Source organism: Dasypus novemcinctus, chromosome 24 (genome assembly GCF_030445035.2).
Source record: "Dasypus novemcinctus isolate mDasNov1 chromosome 24, mDasNov1.1.hap2, whole genome shotgun sequence".
Lineage (NCBI taxonomy): Eukaryota > Metazoa > Chordata > Mammalia > Cingulata > Dasypodidae > Dasypus > Dasypus novemcinctus.
Genome location: NC_080696.1, coordinates 18,449,697 through 18,468,884, shown reverse-complemented (window position 1 = coordinate 18,468,884; position 19,188 = coordinate 18,449,697). Strand labels below are relative to the sequence as shown.

Here is a 19,188-nt window from a genome sequence, read left to right as displayed (position 1 = left end):
TTCTCTCCCCAGTGCCTAGGGCAGATCTTGGTTGATCAGAGGTGCGCAATAAATGGCAACTGAAGTGAAGCATGAGGAGTAAAAATTTCAATTCAATTCAATTAAAAAGACCGAAGTTGGGGGGAGGTGCTGTCCCAGAGTGTGTTGAGTGACAAATCACTTCCGCAAGGGAACTCCACCCCAGCTCCTGAACCTCCAAAGAGGTTCTTAATGTCCTGGGAGCAGTTTATCTCATCCTTACAGATAACTGCATACCTAAGGCTGGTGGCTAATTATGGAACAGCAACGGTAAAGAATAACAATGTCCATAAAGAGGAGGAAAGAAAGAAAAGACGTATAGGGCAACTGCATCATTTACCTGGAGCATCTAACAACTAAATCAAACAATTTAAAGTCTAGGGAAAAAAAATACAGACAGTAATTCGAAAACTTCGGGCCATTTCATCATTTCCCTCAAGGGTCTCTGACCCAGGAGAGATTGAGAGGTAGGACACAGAAACCTGGATTTCCCTCAGCACATGCAGGCATGCCTATCATCTCTTGCCAGATTGATTCTTTCAAATAGCCCAGACATACAAGTCAACTATTTTACCTGGTATACAACTGAAAATTAAAACAACAACAAAAAAGCACATGTTTTTTCCCAGGCCTGCAGGAAAACTTCCTACAATAGACCAAATGAAGTACATTGGGTCCACCATGGCACCTTCCTAAAGAATTTTCAAAGGCAATTTTGACTACACTCAGTCTTCTTCTGCACTGACTTTAAATGTCTCACCACAAATTGCAATCCTGGAGAACTGGGTCAGGAGTCCCGGGGAGCAGCTTTTAGTCCCCAGGAGATTTGGGGGCAATCCCTTTCCCCCCACTGCTCAGGTGGGTAGATGTTAAACAGGTGTGATTCAAACTGAGCCCACTGACTGAGAACTGAGATGACTTGTGTCCACAGAGCTTAACTAGTAGGACTGAGAATTGAGACCATCTGTGTCAACATAACTATTTGTTACAGGCCATTCTTGCCAGGATGTCAAGGCTGTAAACCAATATATAACGTCACTGTTTGCTGCAGAAAATTCCTACAAAGCAATTTGTTCTGGCATACAGTTTGCTCACCTAGGAAAATGGCCTGCCCATCCAATGATGATTTCCTAGCTGAGGCTCACTTCAGGACCCTCGCCTTGCTGTCTCCACCAATACCAAACTACTATGTCACAAACTTCACCAAAACCCAATCCATTCACCATCTTGAAATACACAGCTTACACCAGGTGAGCCCCAAACCCTATAAATATGCCACCCGACCCCCACCTGCTTAGATACCAAGACTGTGTGAACTGGCAATGTTCTTTACTGCACTAGGTTTAATGAACTTAGCTTTCCTTGACGCACAGGTTTGCCTGTTGGATTTTTATGGAGTGGACAACTGATGCAATAAATCACATTTGGCCTCCTGAAAATAGGAAGCATAGAAATTAGAGTTGATACATATTGATAATCCATAAGTGTTGGGATAATTATTGACAATTTTCCTTGGAAATAAAGCTAAAATACCTCCATTTCCTCCTCTAGAGAAAGGGCCTGGTGTCAGAGCACCTGCCTATGATAGATTTCAAATGAACATTTCACACCCATTTTTCTACTTTCTTACATACTTCTGTGTTTTCCAAATATTCTACAAGTATGCCTTTATTATGAAAGGAAGGGAAAGGAATCAAAGCAAAAAGCCACAAGAAGTTAACTCCCAAGTATAAATTAGGAATGACCACTAACTGTTAATTTAAAACGCAACAGGCAGTCATAATATATAAAATATCTACTTAAAATCTTACTCATTGAACTAGCAAGGTATTTTTATCTTGTTAATAGCCATACAAATATAGAAAAGTTGTCTGCTTTAGACCTGCCTTGCCTGATCATAGGAAGCCTCTGCAGTATTTGATAAAATACAGATTCCTAGCTAGCTAAGCCCTTCACTCGCAACTAAGATTCAAGTCAGTCTAGGGTGAGGCCCAGGAACCTGAATCGTTTTGTTTTTGTTTAGGAGCATCCAAGAGGTTCATAGAATCAGGCAAAGAACCAGGGACTGCCTTCATGCACTGGAATGCAAGGTCCAGCTTCCAGCCTAAGACAGCCCAATAGAAAAAGAAAGAGCCGAGCAGGTCACAAAGAGAAGTTGCCCCAATCGTCTTACACCCTGGAGCCTCTCTCGGTGCCAGAGTCCTGTGCTTGCACTGAGCACCAAATTACTGAAATCCCCACCTCCTGTAAACAACCAGCAGCTGGGCTCGGCGAGCACCCGCAGATGGAGCTGGCTCAGCCGGCAGGGAAGCCTGCGCTGCCCGGAGCAAAAAGCCGGCAGGCTGGCGATGAGCGATCACCCCCGGGGCGCCTTTTTACCTTAAAGAAACTTCCTCGCTGGTCCAGCCCTCGCGCACCCATGGTCCAAGCTGACATTTCCCCCAGCGAGGCTCTACTGCATGGCCGGAGTCCTGAAGGTAGAGAGATTTTTTTAATGGTTAGTCCAGCCTGTAGGAAATTCCTTTCTAAGCCGCAGCGCACTCACAACAAGGCGCCTGCCAAGTTCCTTTTCCGTCAGCAACACAGTGCCATTTATTTCCCCACCAGAGCCCTTGCATCTCCTTCCAGCCCACGATTTCCCACCTCCGACGGCGCAGCGCCTAGACTGTGGCCCACCTCGCCGCCCCACCCCCCCGCTTCTCCAGCTGACGTCGCGCCCCCAGGACCAGCTCCGGCTTTCTGTTTGCTTGCCCTCCCGCTGCAGTCCAAAGGGGACAAACGGTGGCTGTCACTCCAACCGGCGCCTCTTGCTTATAGATTGAATGTGGCAGATCGGAGAAAGACACGGAAGAATAAGGCTCTGTATATCCCAGGAAATCCTGGAGTGGAGTGAGGTCATCTCGAGCGCCGCTAGCCCTCTCCCCCAGGCAAGGTCAACAGAAGGGCACTGGGAAATAAATCACTCTCTTTTCTCCTTAGAAATCAGACAGATGCGGACGGAATACCGCGTCCGTTGTACAAGAGACGTCCGCTCATCTAAGGGGCCGGCATTGAAATGGTCCCATCATCAGGCAAGGTGGGAGGGGTGCCCTTTGGAACAGAGCGGAAATGTGCAAGGCAGGAGAACAACACATTTCTGAATCAGAATCGTGGCTGTCGGAGCTTGGACTTGCCCTCCCTAGAGCATCAAAACCCAGTAACCCCTACCACGGAGCCACAAGACCTTCACTATTCATTTCTAAGTTAAATACACACACACCCCAGGCAGATGACCCCACCCAGGCTGATGTGCCAGGAGGAGGAGTGTGGGGGAGGCTTCCAGAAGCTTCCTCGGCCCCTGAGGCCCAACCAGGAGCACATCTAAAACTGCTCTCACCCTGCAGGATCCTTTCCGGGCCCCCAAAACATTCCTGGGAGGTGGCTCTTCTTAACCACGACCCTAAAGGGTTGACAGATGACAAAGCAAACGTGAAGGGAAAAGCTCAAACTCCACATTAAGGCATGTGAAATCAAACTGGTTCAGCTGCCCGGGTGAGTGAGGAGGGAGGGGGCACCGAAGCCAAAGCAGCCGCCCCTGCCAGGCTGCTGAGGTGGTTGTGCTATTAGCTGGGGGACACGGAGCCGGCGGCACCAACGGGACGTTGAAACTGGCCTTTGAGATGTTTTAGCACGCGGAAAAACAGAAATAAATGGAAGAGATCTGCAAAAGCGCGAGTGAGTAAGGAGTTCCGGAAAGAGACCTTTCCTTTGCCCCTGATTTGCTTCCCTGTTCGCAGTCATCATGGGCTGCGACGACCCCTGAAATGCCACATAGGAAAAAATAATAAAATGGTGCACCCTTGCCCCTCTTTCTGAAACCTTCACCTATTTTATTCTTTCTCCAAGGCGGAGTGACTTGGAAGGCTCCGACGCGTCTTCCCGGTGTTTCCTTCCACTTGTCCAAGGTGCTGGGCTGGGAGCCAACGCCCCAAACACCTCCTGGGAAGAGCTGCGAGCCACCCAGTGCAGTCCTGCTCACCCCAGAGGGCCGGGTTCTCAGCTCGACCTCTGCAAGGGGCAGCCTCCACGGCCGTGGAAGTCCATCGGTGACTGGAGGCGATCCAGAAGGAAAACAGTGCCCTGGGAAGAGGTAAGCAGGCTCAGGGGCCCGCCGCAACCTCCGGGAGCAAAGAACGAACTGCTTACACCCCGACGCCTGCAAATTAAAGCCTGCACACTTCTCTTAAGTCCAACCTTAGTCTGTAAAATTATTTTCTTTTAGATGTTTTCTTGGCAAGGGATTTGACGTAGCACAGCAGTTAAGGAGCTGCTAAGCGAGAGCCAAGATTTCATCCCTCATCCAGACCGAAGTCTCTTTGTTTGGTTCACAGAATTCCTTAGACAACCTCTTTTTCTGATAAGCCCTGACAGGCAGGGAATTTTGCCTGGAGCCGCAGAGCAGTTTGGATTCCAGAAGTTTTCTATTGTACTTTAATTAGCTGCCTGGAAAATACAGGCGGCACTTTAACTTGAAGCAGTCCTCACTTAGACACCCGGCTGGGATTCCACGAGAAGCCTGCGAATCCAGCACATTTCTTCCAGAAAATGTAGGTTGCATTCCTCCTTCTTCAAAAGGCAGCTCCAAGGATGAAGAGAACAGCAGGTGAAAGGAATGTGCTCCTGAGGGCCACCGCAGGTAGTGCCACCAGCCACAGAATGGAATGTTGGGCTCCACCCATCAATCCAAGGAGACGGCATGTGGGTCACTGTTATTTTTTTTAAATAAAATTCCTAAGACCCCAAAAAAAGTTTAGGTTGAAGGTCCTTCCTGTTATAGCAATAGTTTCCTTCCCAGACCATAACCTTGACTACCTGGGCTCAATATTGACAGAAATTTCATAGAATGTTGAATGATACCTTCTCCTTCCCATTCATGGTTCCCCACCCTCTCTCCTCAGGTGGTACCCCAGCAGTTTCATCCTAAAAGCACCCCAGAAATAGGCTGGACGAAAATAAATAGGTACCATAGTTGGAAGGGCTGGAAAATTCCTCCAAACTTATACCAGTGAATGCTTGTTCCTTTCCTGGTTTCCCCGAGGGATAGTAGATTCTTGAAAAAGGAGCCCAGCATGTCCAGTAGATCCTTCAAATGCTAGCTAAGAGCTAGTGGGGGGAAAAAAAACCCTACTGGGAGCTAAAGGACACTGCAAACATTTCAGAGGAGCCTTTTCAATAACACCACTGAAAGAATGTAAACGAAGCTCAGGCTCCCTCTGGGCTAAAGGACAAAAGCAGGGAGGGGACATTCCACTCTCTCCCAGAAGCACCCGACTCTGTCACTGTATAGAAAACCTAGCTGTGGCTTCCTGTATGGCCCCCCGAAAATGACCGCTGAGCCATCCGGCCAGAGACCACACAGGCAGCCTCCTCAACACCCAGGCCCCAAGGGCCAAGAGGGGCAGGGGCGACTGCTGCCTGGAAGGGCACTGCAGGCTGCAAACGGGCTGGAGCACAGAGGCCCCAGTTTCCAGTTCACACCTCCACGAAGCTGGGGGTGACCTGGCACACGTCTGGAGTTTGTTCAACCTGGCCGTAGGCCAGATTTTGGCAAGGCAGAAGCTCTGAGGTCTACTAAGAAATGGGCCTTTCCCTCTCCTCTCCTTTCCTCTCCTCCCCTCCTGCTTTCCTCTCTCTCCTTTAAGAATCATCTTCTCAAACCATAGCCTCCCTACTTTATTTGCCTCAGGTTACAAGAGCAAATTCACAAGGAGGATCAGCAGTTACAATCCTACTGGAACGTCTAATTGACAAGTGACTTGGCTTACTCAACACCCCGTCCTCATTTCCAAGATACCTTGAAGGCTGGTCACAGCAGCTTTCTACCCACTACCTTTTCCTTCCTTTCCAGCAGTTGAGGGAGGCAAAGCAAAGTGGACTGCAGGTCTTAGTAGACACGGTCTCATTATGATAATTATTTTACAGCCAAAGTCAGTAAGGTCCGAGAAGGTGACTCACCCCTGGGGACATGTAAGGCAAGGCCAAGTCTGGACAAATACATCTTTTTCGCCTGGTTCCTCAAAAGCTCCCACAGCAGGTCTCCTCTCGCTTTAATTTTTTTCATCTTTTACTAAGGGAGGTAGAAGCAAGAGAGGGCAATTCCGGGCCAGGATCCAGCACAGGGCACGGAATAGTGCCATAATTATTTTTGTATTGCCACATATTTTACAAGTTGGACAGAAAAAAATATGTTCCAGTCTGTAGCTTGATACTCAAGTTATGTGTTGTTGTTTTTTTTTTTTTGAGCATCTGTTTCTCTCACTATATGACTTGTTTTCCCTCACACAATAGTTTGAGATCATGCAAATTTTTAATTGAAAAGGGAAACTAATTCATGGGAAGTTTTCTGCTCCTTGACTCAATAACCATGTTTTTGCACTGAATTTGGAACAAGGCTTGGGGCCTCAATTTTCCCAAGTGTCACCCAGGATAATAAAAAAAAAATTTTTTTTCTTAAAACAATGAGCTCAGGGGTGAAACTGTGTCACTTCTGCTACTTACAGGATAGGTCTGTCAATGGGGCTAAAATTCCGGTGGAGGTCCATCCCTTCCCTCCTTGGAAAACTGGTTCACAGACTCGCAGAGGCTCGGAGTAGCTGAAAACATCTTGTCTACACCACACAACTCTGCCTGGGACTCATATAGCTGAGGGGTGGACACGTCCACCCAAGGGGGATGAGTACCACCCTGGCAACAGGCAAGCAGATCTGCTGCTTAGAAATACCCCCTTTTCTTAGATCGTAAACCATCTCTCTCACTTGTACCCATTGCCCTCACTTCACCCCCAGAGGCCGATCAAGAATTATCCCCTGCTTATCCCTCTTCTAGGGCAGATATCCCTTACAGCTGTCTTGAGTGACAGCTTCTCCTGAACCTTGTGGCCATGGCCTCCAGGCTGGTGGACTCTGCCCACCTGCAACAACAGGCCTGAGAAGGAAGAAGGGAGCGTTTCCTGCCAAGGTCATTCTCTTTTGGCATTTGAGAAGCACGTGCTTTCAAACCTCCTCTCTGAAGAGCGCCACACACTAAGCAGTCACACAACACTGCACATGTTGCAGGAACCACACATACAACAAGGACACCCCAGAAGCCACACCACCACTGAGCCCAAAGGATACCAATGGACTGAGAAGTCACACATGCACAGCACTCGTCAGGGTCTACTGGTCAACCTGTTAGCTCTCCACTGCAAAGCCTTCTTTGCCAAGCTGTCTGGCCATGATAGTAAAGGGGTGTATGTAAGTAGTTAATTTTAATTAGCACTTATAACCTGGCAGCTCTTGGACAGAGATATTAATGAGTAGCACACTTTCTAAAAATTTGAACAAATTGTCTGAGGAGACCTTGAGACAGGGACCAGGTCCAAGTGGTATATTAGAGATGATTTCAGGAAATGCTGGTAGCAGAGGAGAGAAGTGACACTGGGAAGGGAGGGCAGCCAGTACAAGGTATGTTATCAAGCAAGAAACCACTGTGGGAAACTGGGGCTCAGTCTCCTTGGGGAACTCTGGGAACCAGTGTAGAACATGCTTCAGAGTTGTTCCAACTGAGCGATATGACTTCATTGAAATGCAATCGATTCAGTTTTTTCTAATCATAGGACAGAGTCGTGGACTATTGAAAAGATGTATTTACCCTATTTGAATCTGATCTTGGTGTCATAAAGAAAGTTTTAAGTCCATGTTTAATAAAGGCAAATATTTTCATTGGAATTATACCAATACTGATGATTTTCACGGAACAAACTTTTTTGGAAGAAGCTCCAGTAAACCATCTTAATTTCTTAATCATATTTTTATATGGTGCAGTTATACCATTCAAAAGTTTTTCAATTCCATTTTAATTTTGTACCTTCTTTTCTAATATAAGAATTTAAAGCTATTGGAGATTCATTCTATATTCTATATTTCACTTTAAAAGGTTTTCAATTTTGGCTTTTATGCATCGCATTATGATCTATCTCAAATTAATTTTTGTGTATGATACGTGATAGAAGTTGAGATTCTCTATTTTTCTATATGGATATCCATTTACTTTTCAATGGAAAATAGATTTTAAGGATAAATTCTATTTCCTGTAAATTTTATGTCAGAGATGTGATTAAACATATTTTTGTCTTTGTGAAACTTTACTGATGAAAGTTCCTGCCCTGTGAAGTTATTGTTTCAATATTTTTAAAAAGTTCCAATTTTCCTGGGTTAAACTTTGACTATCTAAAGTTTTGTAAGATGATTTGATTCTAATGCCAGTTTTTTTTTAGTCAATAACAAATTTGATGGTGCACAGTTTTAGCTTTTGTAGATTTTCTTCTGCCAGTGTAATTTTTCTCAGATCTTTTTTTTTTTTTCACTTTCCAAAATTATAAACAAGCTGTAATTCATTAGACAGGGCTTGATTCTGTAACAAATTATGTTGAGTGCAGCATTACCCATTTCATTGTGAAATGACTATAATACTGGACATTTTTGTATATCTTAATCAGTGAGATAAGTGAAAGCAATTCTCCTCAGATACTCTAGGAATTCTCTATTTTCTAGTGTATTTAGTCAGGGTTCTCCAGAGATACAGAACTGAGATAAGACTATACCAATATAGATATAGATACAAATATTAAAAGATTTATTACCATAGGAATGGGCTCATGCAACTGTGGGAATTGGCAAGTCCAAATTCTGTAGGGCAGGCCACAAGGTGGAAACTCCAGTGAAGGCAAAATTGAATTTCCCAGGAGAAGCTGGCTGGATGTAGTAGGAAAGAAATTCTTCTTTCTGACTTCTTAAATGTTATTGCTTTAACACCTCTAACTGATGGATAAGAAGATGCCTCCTTGCTGAGGGCAATCTCCTTTGTTGATTGTAGATGCAATCAACCCTAGATGTAATCAAATGACTTATGATGTATCTTCATCCACAAAATATTCTCACAGTAACAATCAGGCCAGAACTTGTTTGACCAAGGAATTGGACACCATAGCCTAGCCAAACTGACATATGAAATTAATCATCAGACCCAGAAATGGGCTATTGTAATTCTAAACACAATCTCTTTATTCTTCCAATATTTTGTTTAGTTTTGTTTACTAACAGCTTATGTCATTAGTAGAGCAACGAGTAAAGAATATACTTAAAGTCAAAATGACTACATAAAAATGTAATGAGTCAAATGTCATGAGAACCACTTCTATGAATGAAACAAGAGGGACATCACTCCTTTATAATAAACTAGTCCCTAGGGCATATATTGTCTTGAATTTAATATACTAATTTGCTTTTTTTTCCCTTCATTTTTCTAGTGTTATCATTTTTAAATGTTGCAACTGAAAGAATGAGAGACCTGTAGTTCTTGTTCTCTAGTACTTTTCCCTGTTGTTTCTGAGGGCAAATTCTTTATCAAAATGGGTCCTGGGAAGCGAATGTGGTTCAAGCGATAAGGCCTCTGCCTACCATATAGGAGGTATATATATAGGAGGACCCGGGTTCAATCCCTGGGGTCTCCTGGTGAAAAAGCATAGAAAGCATGCCTGCACGATGAGCCAGTGCCTGTGCGGTGAGCTGAGTGCCCATGCGGTGAACCAAGTGGCCATGCTGTGAGCCAAGCGCCCAAATGGTGAGCCGAGTGCCCACGTGAGTGCCCATGTGGCAAGCCAAGTACCTGCGCAAGTGCCTGTGTAGTGAGCCAATGCCCACACAGCAAGCCAGTGCCCACGTGGTGAGTCAAGTGCCTGCGCAGCAAGCTGAGTGCCTGCGTGGTGAGCCAGTGCCTGTGCAAGTTGAGTCACACAACAAGATGATGATGCAACAAAAGAGAACTGAAGGGGAGAGTCAAGGTGAAGTGCAGCAGAGACCAGGAAATGAGGTGGCGCAACTGACAGGGAACCTCTCTCCACATTAGAGGTCCCCAGGATCGAATCCCAGTGAATCTTAGAGAAAGATGAGAAGACAAAGAAAAACATACAGAAGATCACACAACAAATGGACACAGATGGCAGAAACAACAGCAGGGTGGAGGAGGGTGAGGGGAAGAAAAAAGAAAAGTGGGTCCTGACATTATTTGCTGCCCTTCTCCAGAGTGTTGTTATGGGCCTTTAAAATATGGCATGGGAGGCATTCTGTTTTGTTTTGTTTTGTTTTGCTTTGCTTTGCAAGCAAGCCATTTGGGAAGTGTGGAGGAAACCGCTGTGTGTCCCTTGATCCCCATTTTCTCTTTGTTAGTAACAGAACCTCTATTTTTTAACTAGCTCCTGGCCATCAGAATAAAACTGCACTTCTCAGTCTCTCTAGCAGCAAGGTATGGCCTTGTAACTAACTTTTGCCAATGGAAAGTAAATAGAAGTGGTGTATTCAACCTTCAAAAAGTGTCCTTGAAAGAGTGTGTCATGCCACCTTTATGGTTTTTTGTTCATTTGCTTTTTTTTTTAGGAGGTACCAGGGAATAAACCCAGGACCTTGTATATGTGAAGCAGGTGCTCAACCACTGAACTATACCCACTTTCCCCCTTATGTTTTCTTGCTTGTTGGAATGTGGGGAGGATGACTGGAGCCAGGGCACACATCTTGGATCTTCAAATGATCTTAGTAATGAAATATCATAAGTGGTAGAAAAAAAAGACAGAAGGAACCTGGGTCCCTCACATCACAGGGCACAGTTGTAGTGTCAGGCTGATCACCTCCAGACTTTATATGGGAGAAAAAGAAATATTTCCATTTTATTCAAACTATTCGTTTTTTGAGTGCCCTATCATTTTCAGTCAAACCTAATCTTAACTAGTTTAACTAGTTTAAGATGAATATTACCAGTAAAACTCCATGAAAACACCATGAAGGTCCCTGGATTTGCTAAATGACAGCATATACGGATATCCCTCCAAACCTTCGGCCTCACCATGAGACTATGTACCTTACCCTTTAACCACTGATATGCTGGAAGGTGTTTACCGACTGGCTTTCTGGGGGAATGAAAATTTGGATTTTTTAACATTTGTCTATTTTGTGGTGTAAATATTCCCATCATGATCAATTTCAAGCTACCAACGAGATGTCAATGGGCTTGCAAAATTTGTGAAAATTTACCCATCAACTCTAGTGAGCAAGAAGAACCGCTCCTTTAATTTCCAAATTCTAAACCACAAGGACTCTGAAAAGGTGGCAAGCATTTATTTGATTCCTCATAAACTGAAGTAATAAAAGACAGCAAAAGTGAGAAACTAGATGTCTAGAGGGATAACACAGTGCTTTAGCCATAAAACCACACACTTTGTCACTGGTAAGGCGTGAAATATTTCTAATTATCATGTACCCAAGTTAACTGGTATCTGCAGGAAAGCTTGAAGGGGGCCATATGTTCAAGTTGTCATTTTAGATTTGGTAAGACCCATTTCTTTAGAGTTTAAGGAGGAGGAGAAGAAAAGCTCTTTTCTTAGGCAATCAGGCATTGGAGAGCCTACCTGCCTTACGTACAGTAGCATCTCTAATGCCTTAACAGCACTTGGCACTTATGTGCTCAATTAATGTTTGTTGGCTGAGTAAGTCAATGAGATTTTATAGAGAAGTCACTGAGGCGGAAAGAATAGCATCCTCAAAAGCACAAGAAGGGAAGCGGATGTGGCTCAAGTGATAGGGCCTCCACCTATCATATGGGAGGACTGGGTTCAATCCCTGGGGCCTCCTGGTGAAAAAGAAGAAGAGAAAGCGTGCCTGAGCAGTGAGCCAGTCCCTGCATGGTCAGCCAGTGCTTGCACGGGAAGCCAGTACCCACGTGGCGAGCTGAGTGCCCGCATGGTGAGCCAGCGCCCATGCAAGTGAGTCTTGCAGCAAGATTATGATGCAACAAAAGAGAGACAAAGGGAAGCGTCAAGGTGAAGCACAGCAGAGACCAGGACCTGAGGTGGCACAGCTAACAGGGAACCTCTCTCCACATCAGAGGTCCCAGTGAATCCTGAGGAGAAAAAATGAGAAGAGACCAAAAGAGAAGTAAATACAGGAGATCACACAGCAAATGGATACAGACAGAAAAAACAGCAGGGTGGGGGGAGGGGGAAGAGAAGAGGAAGGTAGGGGGAAATAAATAAAATCTTTTTTTAAAAAAGCATAAGAATACAGGAAGAGGCACAGCTTCAAGAATAACATGGTAGGATCAAACGCTAGCAACACACCATGCTGTTGACCCATATAATTTGCTGGAAAAAAACATTTTTTATACCACTTTGAAACACGAGAACAATGGTATAAAAAGTCCGTTTATTTTCTCTGGGGTTGGGTTTTTCCTACAAGGTCTGTAATCTGGAGGCCCTCCTTCTCTGTAACCAACAGCCCTACTCTGTTCTTTGCAAGTCCCTTGCCAATTGCATTTCTCAGCTCTTCCATTTATGCCCAAATCAGAATTCTAGGAGGCCTCCAGGTGTGTGTCCAAGCCTGCAGATTCCTCATGGGAGCTGTCAGCAGAAGCCCACCATCCAACACCCAGAGAGCAAAGCACCATGACACTGTCTACAAAGAGTAAAGGCTCTATTTTTAGCTAACATCACCCCACAGCCAGAATCCAGAAATTAGCAAGGAAATGCAAAAAGAGAGAGTTGCTTTCCAACTTAATATTGATGTATCTACAAAAGAGTCATGGAGAGGTGCTACAACTCAACAAAAAGAAATAATCCAATATAAAAATGGGCAAAGACTTGAACAGATATTTCTCTAAACATATGCAAATGGCCAATAAGCACATGAAAAGATGTTCAGTATCACTGGTCATGGGGAAATGCAAATGAAAACCACTTCACACCCACTAGAATTTAAAAAATAGAAAATAACAAGTGCTGGTGAGCACTGGACAAATTGGAACCCTTATACATTGTTGGTAGAATGTTAAATGGTGCCCTGCTGTGAAAAACATTTTGGCGGTTCCCCAGAAAGTTTAACATAGAATTACCATGTGACCGGGCAATCCCACTTTCAGATTCATACCCAAAATAACTGAAAGCAACTGCCAAAAAGGCAGATGTTATGTTGGAAGTTCGGGCATGTTTAGAAGTCTCTCTCTTGGTTGACCAATGGCTTTCACGTTTTTTTTGCTGGAAGAGACAAGTACATGCTTGGGGTATTTTGGAAATCCAGTTTCATGTTACCTAGTTTTGCACAGATTGCAATGACCAAATAGTTTATTCCAGGCCATTCTCTATGAGGCTTACAGTTTTCCTCTCAATGATCTATACCATTCCCATCCTCTTGTTCAGACCCAAGAGTCCTGTGCCTGAAATGTTGGGGTGGGGGCAAGCCTAAACTACGTTAATGGCCAGTGGCCCTCCTCTCCCTTCTGACGGCTCTGACCTGTACCACCAGGGTCTGGCATGCACACCTGTGGGTATGGCCATCAAGGCCACGCATCTTTCATTCCCTTCCAAATCTTCCAGCCACTGGATGTCACACAGTAGCAGAGTCAACCATGGGGAGGAAAGACTTGACAGAGAGCCTGGGTGGGTGGTGGCAGCAGGCATGGGCCATTTGGCCAAGGATTCCAGAGTTCTGGGTATCTGAAGTATGGTCTAGGGAGGTGGTAGGGGATAAGCTCTAGGTTGGCATGACCCTTCGGCCCCATGACCTTCTCCCTTCATGGGGAGAGTGCAGCTGGACATGGGACAGAGTGAACAGCCCAGGATGGAGTTGCCTCTTGCCCATGTCTTAGGGTCACCTGGGTGGGCAGCTGGATCATCTCAAGCCCCACAAGATAATGGGCCTTGCCTCCACAAATACTTTTGGCCCTCCCCTACCCTTCCCCAATCTTGGTGCAAAGTTCAGGCCCAAGTGCCCTGGTAATACTCTTGTGGTTCTTGAAGAAAACAGACAGCTTGGATTCAGAATCCCCAAGGCATCCTCCTTTCTCTGCAGCCCTTGATTCCAGCTTAAGAAGTCACGCTCTCTCCTTGAAAGCTTCCTGGCTGCTGTGTTCCTTCCTCTGTCTTCTCTCCCCTTCTTCGGGCTATTCTAAAGCACTCTCAGTTTAGCCCCTTCCCTTTGGACCCCTCCCGCAGTCGCAGTCCTGTTCTTAATCCGGACCTGGCTGTCTTTCCCCGCCAAGCATCCCCGTCTTGTTAGTCAACACACATCAGTAAGCATTGGGGAAAACCTCTGCCCTGTGCTGGAGCTCAAGCCCCTGGATGCATGCTTTCTTGGGGGTTGGGGTAATTTTATGACCGCTCTACAATCAGTTTCTATTGACCTCGAGTTACTATAGATAATAGAAAATTGGATAACATTCCTGAGAATCACCCAAATGCTGATTATCCTGGTAAAACAAAGTATCCCTGTTTGGGCTATTTTAACACCACCTACCAGAAAAGGGGAAGATTAACGTCAATTACTTTTATCTTCCTGAATACCTTATCCTCTTATTCTTCTCTAACAAGCTGAAAGTGGCTTTTTGCTACAGTCAAAAGATAGTTTACATCTGCTTCAAAGCTAGGCCCTACCAACCTCATCACTGTCCTTCTTCTGACCTAACCCAAATGGGTGGCTTTGGATCTCATGGGGCTAATTCTCCCTGACTTCAGGGACAGTGACTCAGTCTGTATATGGCGTTTTTATTTGCAAAGAGCTTTAACCCATATATTCCCATTTACCTGGCTATTTTGATAGCACAGGTTCCCCTACAGCTGGAAGCTTCTATTTTAACCAAGGCTTTGTAGTGCTAGAAAAACCCAGGATAGCTTAAATATTAAGGCATTGTACTGTACCTGACAATATTAGAAAAATTCAGTTTCACTTTTGAGCACGTCAGGAGGCATAGATTTAACATTAACCAGATTTAACTGCACCCAAGAATGTATAACTTTTCTCTACTCTTTATCTGTACCTTCACATCCTTACCAACCCGTCCTTAACACCCCAAGATTGCCCAACTCCAAGTACCATGCACATTTTAAGGTTAACTGAGAAAGCAAAAACAAAACCAATTTTCCGGACTCTTCTTGGAAATGTCAACCTTCTTTGTTTCAACCAGTATAAAAGCTGTGACAAAAACCCTTAACAAGGAGGCTGATTTGAGATTGTACATCTCCAGCCTCCCACTGGCAAATAAAGGCACTTTTCCTTCCTAGCCCAGGTCAGTGTGTCTATTTTGTGCACCAAGCAAACAAACTCAGCTGAGGATTGCCCCAGCCCGTCTTCAGCTTTCTCCACATGGGCTTAGAGGGTCTCCTTTTTCCTCCTGCTCCCTTTTATTATTATTATTATTTTCAATGTCTTTATTATTCCAGCAGTGTGTGAACAAACATGCAATAGACGGCAGTCTATCACTCAGCTTGCAGACCTGTGTATTCATGCTGGATTGCAGCTATTTATTTTGTCTGGTTTCAATATAAAAAAACCAAGCAAGGTTTGGTGGAGTCCTCCTAGCCCACTTCCGGTTCTGAACTGAGAAATATTTATCTATCAAGTACAGCGAGACGTTCATTTTTGGTTTCTTTCTCTAAAATTTAGCTTTGAACACACATCCCGTCTAACTTCAAACGCTGACTTCCCCTCTAACATTCCGTTCCTTGCCCCTCCTCCTGTTAATGACAATTCCAGGCTTGGAACCTCAGAAGGGGACAGGGGACAGGGGATGGCGGGGGGGGGGGGGGGGGGCGGGTTGGCACCTCCTCACTCCATGGGCACATCAGTCACTCACACATCTGCTGAGTCTTCTTGTCGAAAGGACCCTCATCTTCCTTCCAATTCTGACCTACTCTAAAACCTCAGGCCTTGGCCTGCGGGAGCTTGATGATTTCGGCAGCTCTAACATCTGTGCCTCTTCACTCTCTCTCTCTCTCCCCTCCATTCCACCCTGCAGGCCCACCCAAAAGAAATGGTCTTTTCCAGCACGCTGCTTCTGTGCTTGCAACCCATTTCTCCTAAGTGAATATGCATTTCCTGGCTGGAAAGTCATGTCCCCTACTTTTGATTGGTTTCCAACCCAACTTTCCAACCTCAGCTGCTTAATTATGTCCCCACATCCTTCAGCTCTCACTAAGTCTCTAGTCGGAGTTCCCAGGAAGCCAACTCTGCAACAGGGGCTCACATGTAAGAAGTTTATGTGGGAGACAATTCCAGGAAATTGGCAGAGAAGGGAGACAGATACTGCCTGGGAATCAAGGATGGGATGACCAATAAGGGGTATGCTACTGAGGTCAAGAAAAGCTGTGAAAGATTTACTGGGCACCCTTTTCAGTTATTTCTGCCTTTCATTGTCTTCCACCAATTTTACAACTCTGTGAATTTTAGCAAGCTGATAATGCTGCCAGTGGGTCCAAATCCACCCGCCATCTGTTTTTGTAAATAAAGTTTTATTGAAACAAAGCTGTGGCATTTGTAAATTCATTTCTGCCTTTTTAGCTAATTGCATGTATCAGGGATTGACTCCTTTCTTTACATATTGACAGAGGTTCTTTTTGAGCTACGTGGCACAGCTGAGCAGAAGGGCCACAAAGCTGGTAGCATTTACTGTCTGGCCCTTTACAGAAAAGTTTTGCTATAAATCTGTGTTATGTGCCATTAAAGTTCTGCTCTGAATCAGTTTTGATATTTCACTGTTGCCCTCATTAATCAATAAGTTAAAAAAACTCTTTCACTATTACTTCTATTTGTATAAGTGTCATGATTACATCTTTTTAAAAAGTTTGGGTAATGTATAGGGGTAATGGTAACACAACATTGTGAACGTAATTAACACCACTGAGTTATACATCTGAATGTGGTTAAAAGGGGAAATTTTAGGTGGTACTTATAGTTCTAGAACAAAACTTAAAGCAAGCAACAACCACAGGACTCCACAATACAAATAAGAAATGCTAATGTAAACTACTGTCTGTAGCTAATTGCATATTATAATAATATTGTCTCATAAATTGTATCAAAGGTATCACACTAACGCAAAATGTTAAAAAAAAATGGATGCTGGTATATGGGAACTCTGTGTTTAGTCATAATCTTTATGTAAATCTACAACTTCTCTAGAATAAAAACTTGTTTTAAAAAAATGTGTCCTTTAAGGTTATAGCAGGCTACTGCTGTGGCAACTGGAGCTTAGGGCCACTGGGGATCTTGAAAGAAATTGGGAGGAGTAGACCATGGAGTTACCCCATCGAGGTCAAGGAAGCTGGGCTACTTGTCTACCAATTCCTGTTGGTAATTATGATGGTTTAAAGCTGTATGTACCCCCCGAAAGTACTGTTTTACAGTTAGTCTATTCCTGTGGGTGTGAACCCACTGTAAGTGGATCTTTCGATGAATACAATCTTAAAGTTAAGATGTGATCCACCTCATTCAGGGTGGGTCTTAATATCCTTTTACTGGAGTTCTTTATAAGAGAATGGAATTCAGACAGAGGGAGAAAGCCACAGACACAAGAAGCTGGAAGCAACAGAACCCAGAAGAGAAGGGAGAGACCAGCAGGCACTATCATGGGTTTGCCATGTGACCGAGGAGCACAGGGTTACCAGTAGTCGGTCTTTGGGAAGAAAGCATTGCCTGACAATGCCTTGATTTGGACATTTTTCTTAGCTTCACAACTGTAAGCTTGTAAGTGAATAAATTCCCATGGTTGTAAACTCGAACAGTCATGGTTTGGGGGTTGCTTCTGCCCGGCTGTGCACTGCAGCGAGAAGCCCGTTGGAACAGAGGGTAGGGGAAGCTTGTGGACACAACAGCATGGGTGATGCCCTCCACACTTCACGCTCATTCCCACTTTTGCACTATGATCAGAGGAATGTTTCTTTAGCTGCCCCCACACCCATTCTGCTTTACTTATCCAAATTCTCTCCATCCTTCAAATGCCACCTTCTCCGTGAACTCTTCCCTGACCACTCAGCCTGCCATAATGGTAGAACCTCGTCATTTTGGATACAAAGAAACTGAACCTCAGAAAAATGAAAAGATGTATCCATTGAACCAGATGAAATAACCTGACTCCACAATTGCTAAATCTCAGTGTCCTCCCCTTAAACTTCACTGAAATAAACTGTAACTATGGAACCAGTGGAGCAGGATTTCTTCCTATAATTCCATACAGAGGCAGTAGTTCTGCCCCCACCATGGTAGATATCCCACAAAAGTGGCACCAAAGAAACATGCCTCATCAACACCAGCCATGCAGTACTTTTCACATGACATTGGCATGCTCTCATGCCGGCCGTACTACCAAACCTAGACCAGCTGGTTGAAAGTGGCCTAGATCAGCTGCCCCGGGCAGGTGGAATGCTGAGGCCGCGTAAGGCCCCATGCACTGCCCTTACTAGCCACGGGGATTTGTTGAACTGTGATCCAGCTCCCTCACCTCTCAGCTGGGAAAACTCTGAGAGGTGTGCTCTACACTGTCTCCCAGAGGACCCCGGGGAGATTACACTCCAGTTGCCCCAGAGGGGGCTGGCTTTATTTACTCTTTTTTTTTAAAAAAAAGATTTATTTTTATTTATATCTCTCCCCTTCCCTCCCTGTTGTCTGCTCTCTGTGTCCATTCACTATGCATTCTTCTGTGTCCACTTGCATTCTTGTCAGCAGCACCGGGAATCTATGCCTCTTTTTTTTTTTTTTTTTTGCAGCGTCAGTTCTCCGAGTTTGTGGTGCCACTCCTGGGCAGGCTGTGTTTTCACGCAGAGCGGCTCTCCTTGAGGGGTGCACTCCTTGTGCATGGGGCTCCCCTACGCAGGGGACAGCCCTGCGTGGCAGGGCACTCCTTGCGCGCATCAACACTGCACGTGGGCCAGCTCATCCACACGGGTCAGGAGGCCCTGGGTTTGAACCTTGGACCTGTGGTAGGCGGATGCCCTATCAGTTGAGCCAAATCTGCTTCCCTGTTTACTCTTCACTAGCTACTTCCTCTTCCTCACTTCCCCACTCTCCTACCAGTATTCTCTTTACTGCCCCCAAAACTATTTGCACTTGAATCCTTGTCTCAGGCTCTGCTCCCGGGGACCGACCCAAGGGAGTCACACACACATACTTGACATGCCCTTCAGCGGCTGTCTTTCCCTCGGCGTCTCCCTTCCCCTTCCCTACTGGTGTTTCCTGAGATCACCCTCCACCCCCACCAAAAAATTTACTGTACTTGAACTCTTGTCTCAAGAGTTTTGTTTTTGGGAAACCCGAACAAAGACAGCTGCATAAAGAC

General features: G+C 45.0%; 1 protein-coding gene across 4 annotated transcripts in view; it reads right to left on the bottom strand.

The window, feature by feature from the left end:
• Nucleotides 1-19,188, bottom strand: part of RIN2 (Ras and Rab interactor 2) — a 225,361-nt gene that overhangs the window by 105,132 nt on the left and 101,041 nt on the right. For 3 of the 4 annotated variants that reach the window (XM_058286768.2, XM_058286770.2, XM_071211585.1), the window contains one exon: nucleotides 2,398-2,489. In XM_058286768.2, coding sequence (XP_058142751.1) covers nucleotides 2,398-2,454 — 57 coding nt within the window. In that variant the 5' untranslated portion in view covers nucleotides 2,455-2,489. Of the gene's footprint in view, nucleotides 1-2,397; nucleotides 2,490-3,882; nucleotides 3,968-19,188 lie in introns of those variants that run through there. The other variant, XM_071211583.1, reaches the window with a different exon arrangement.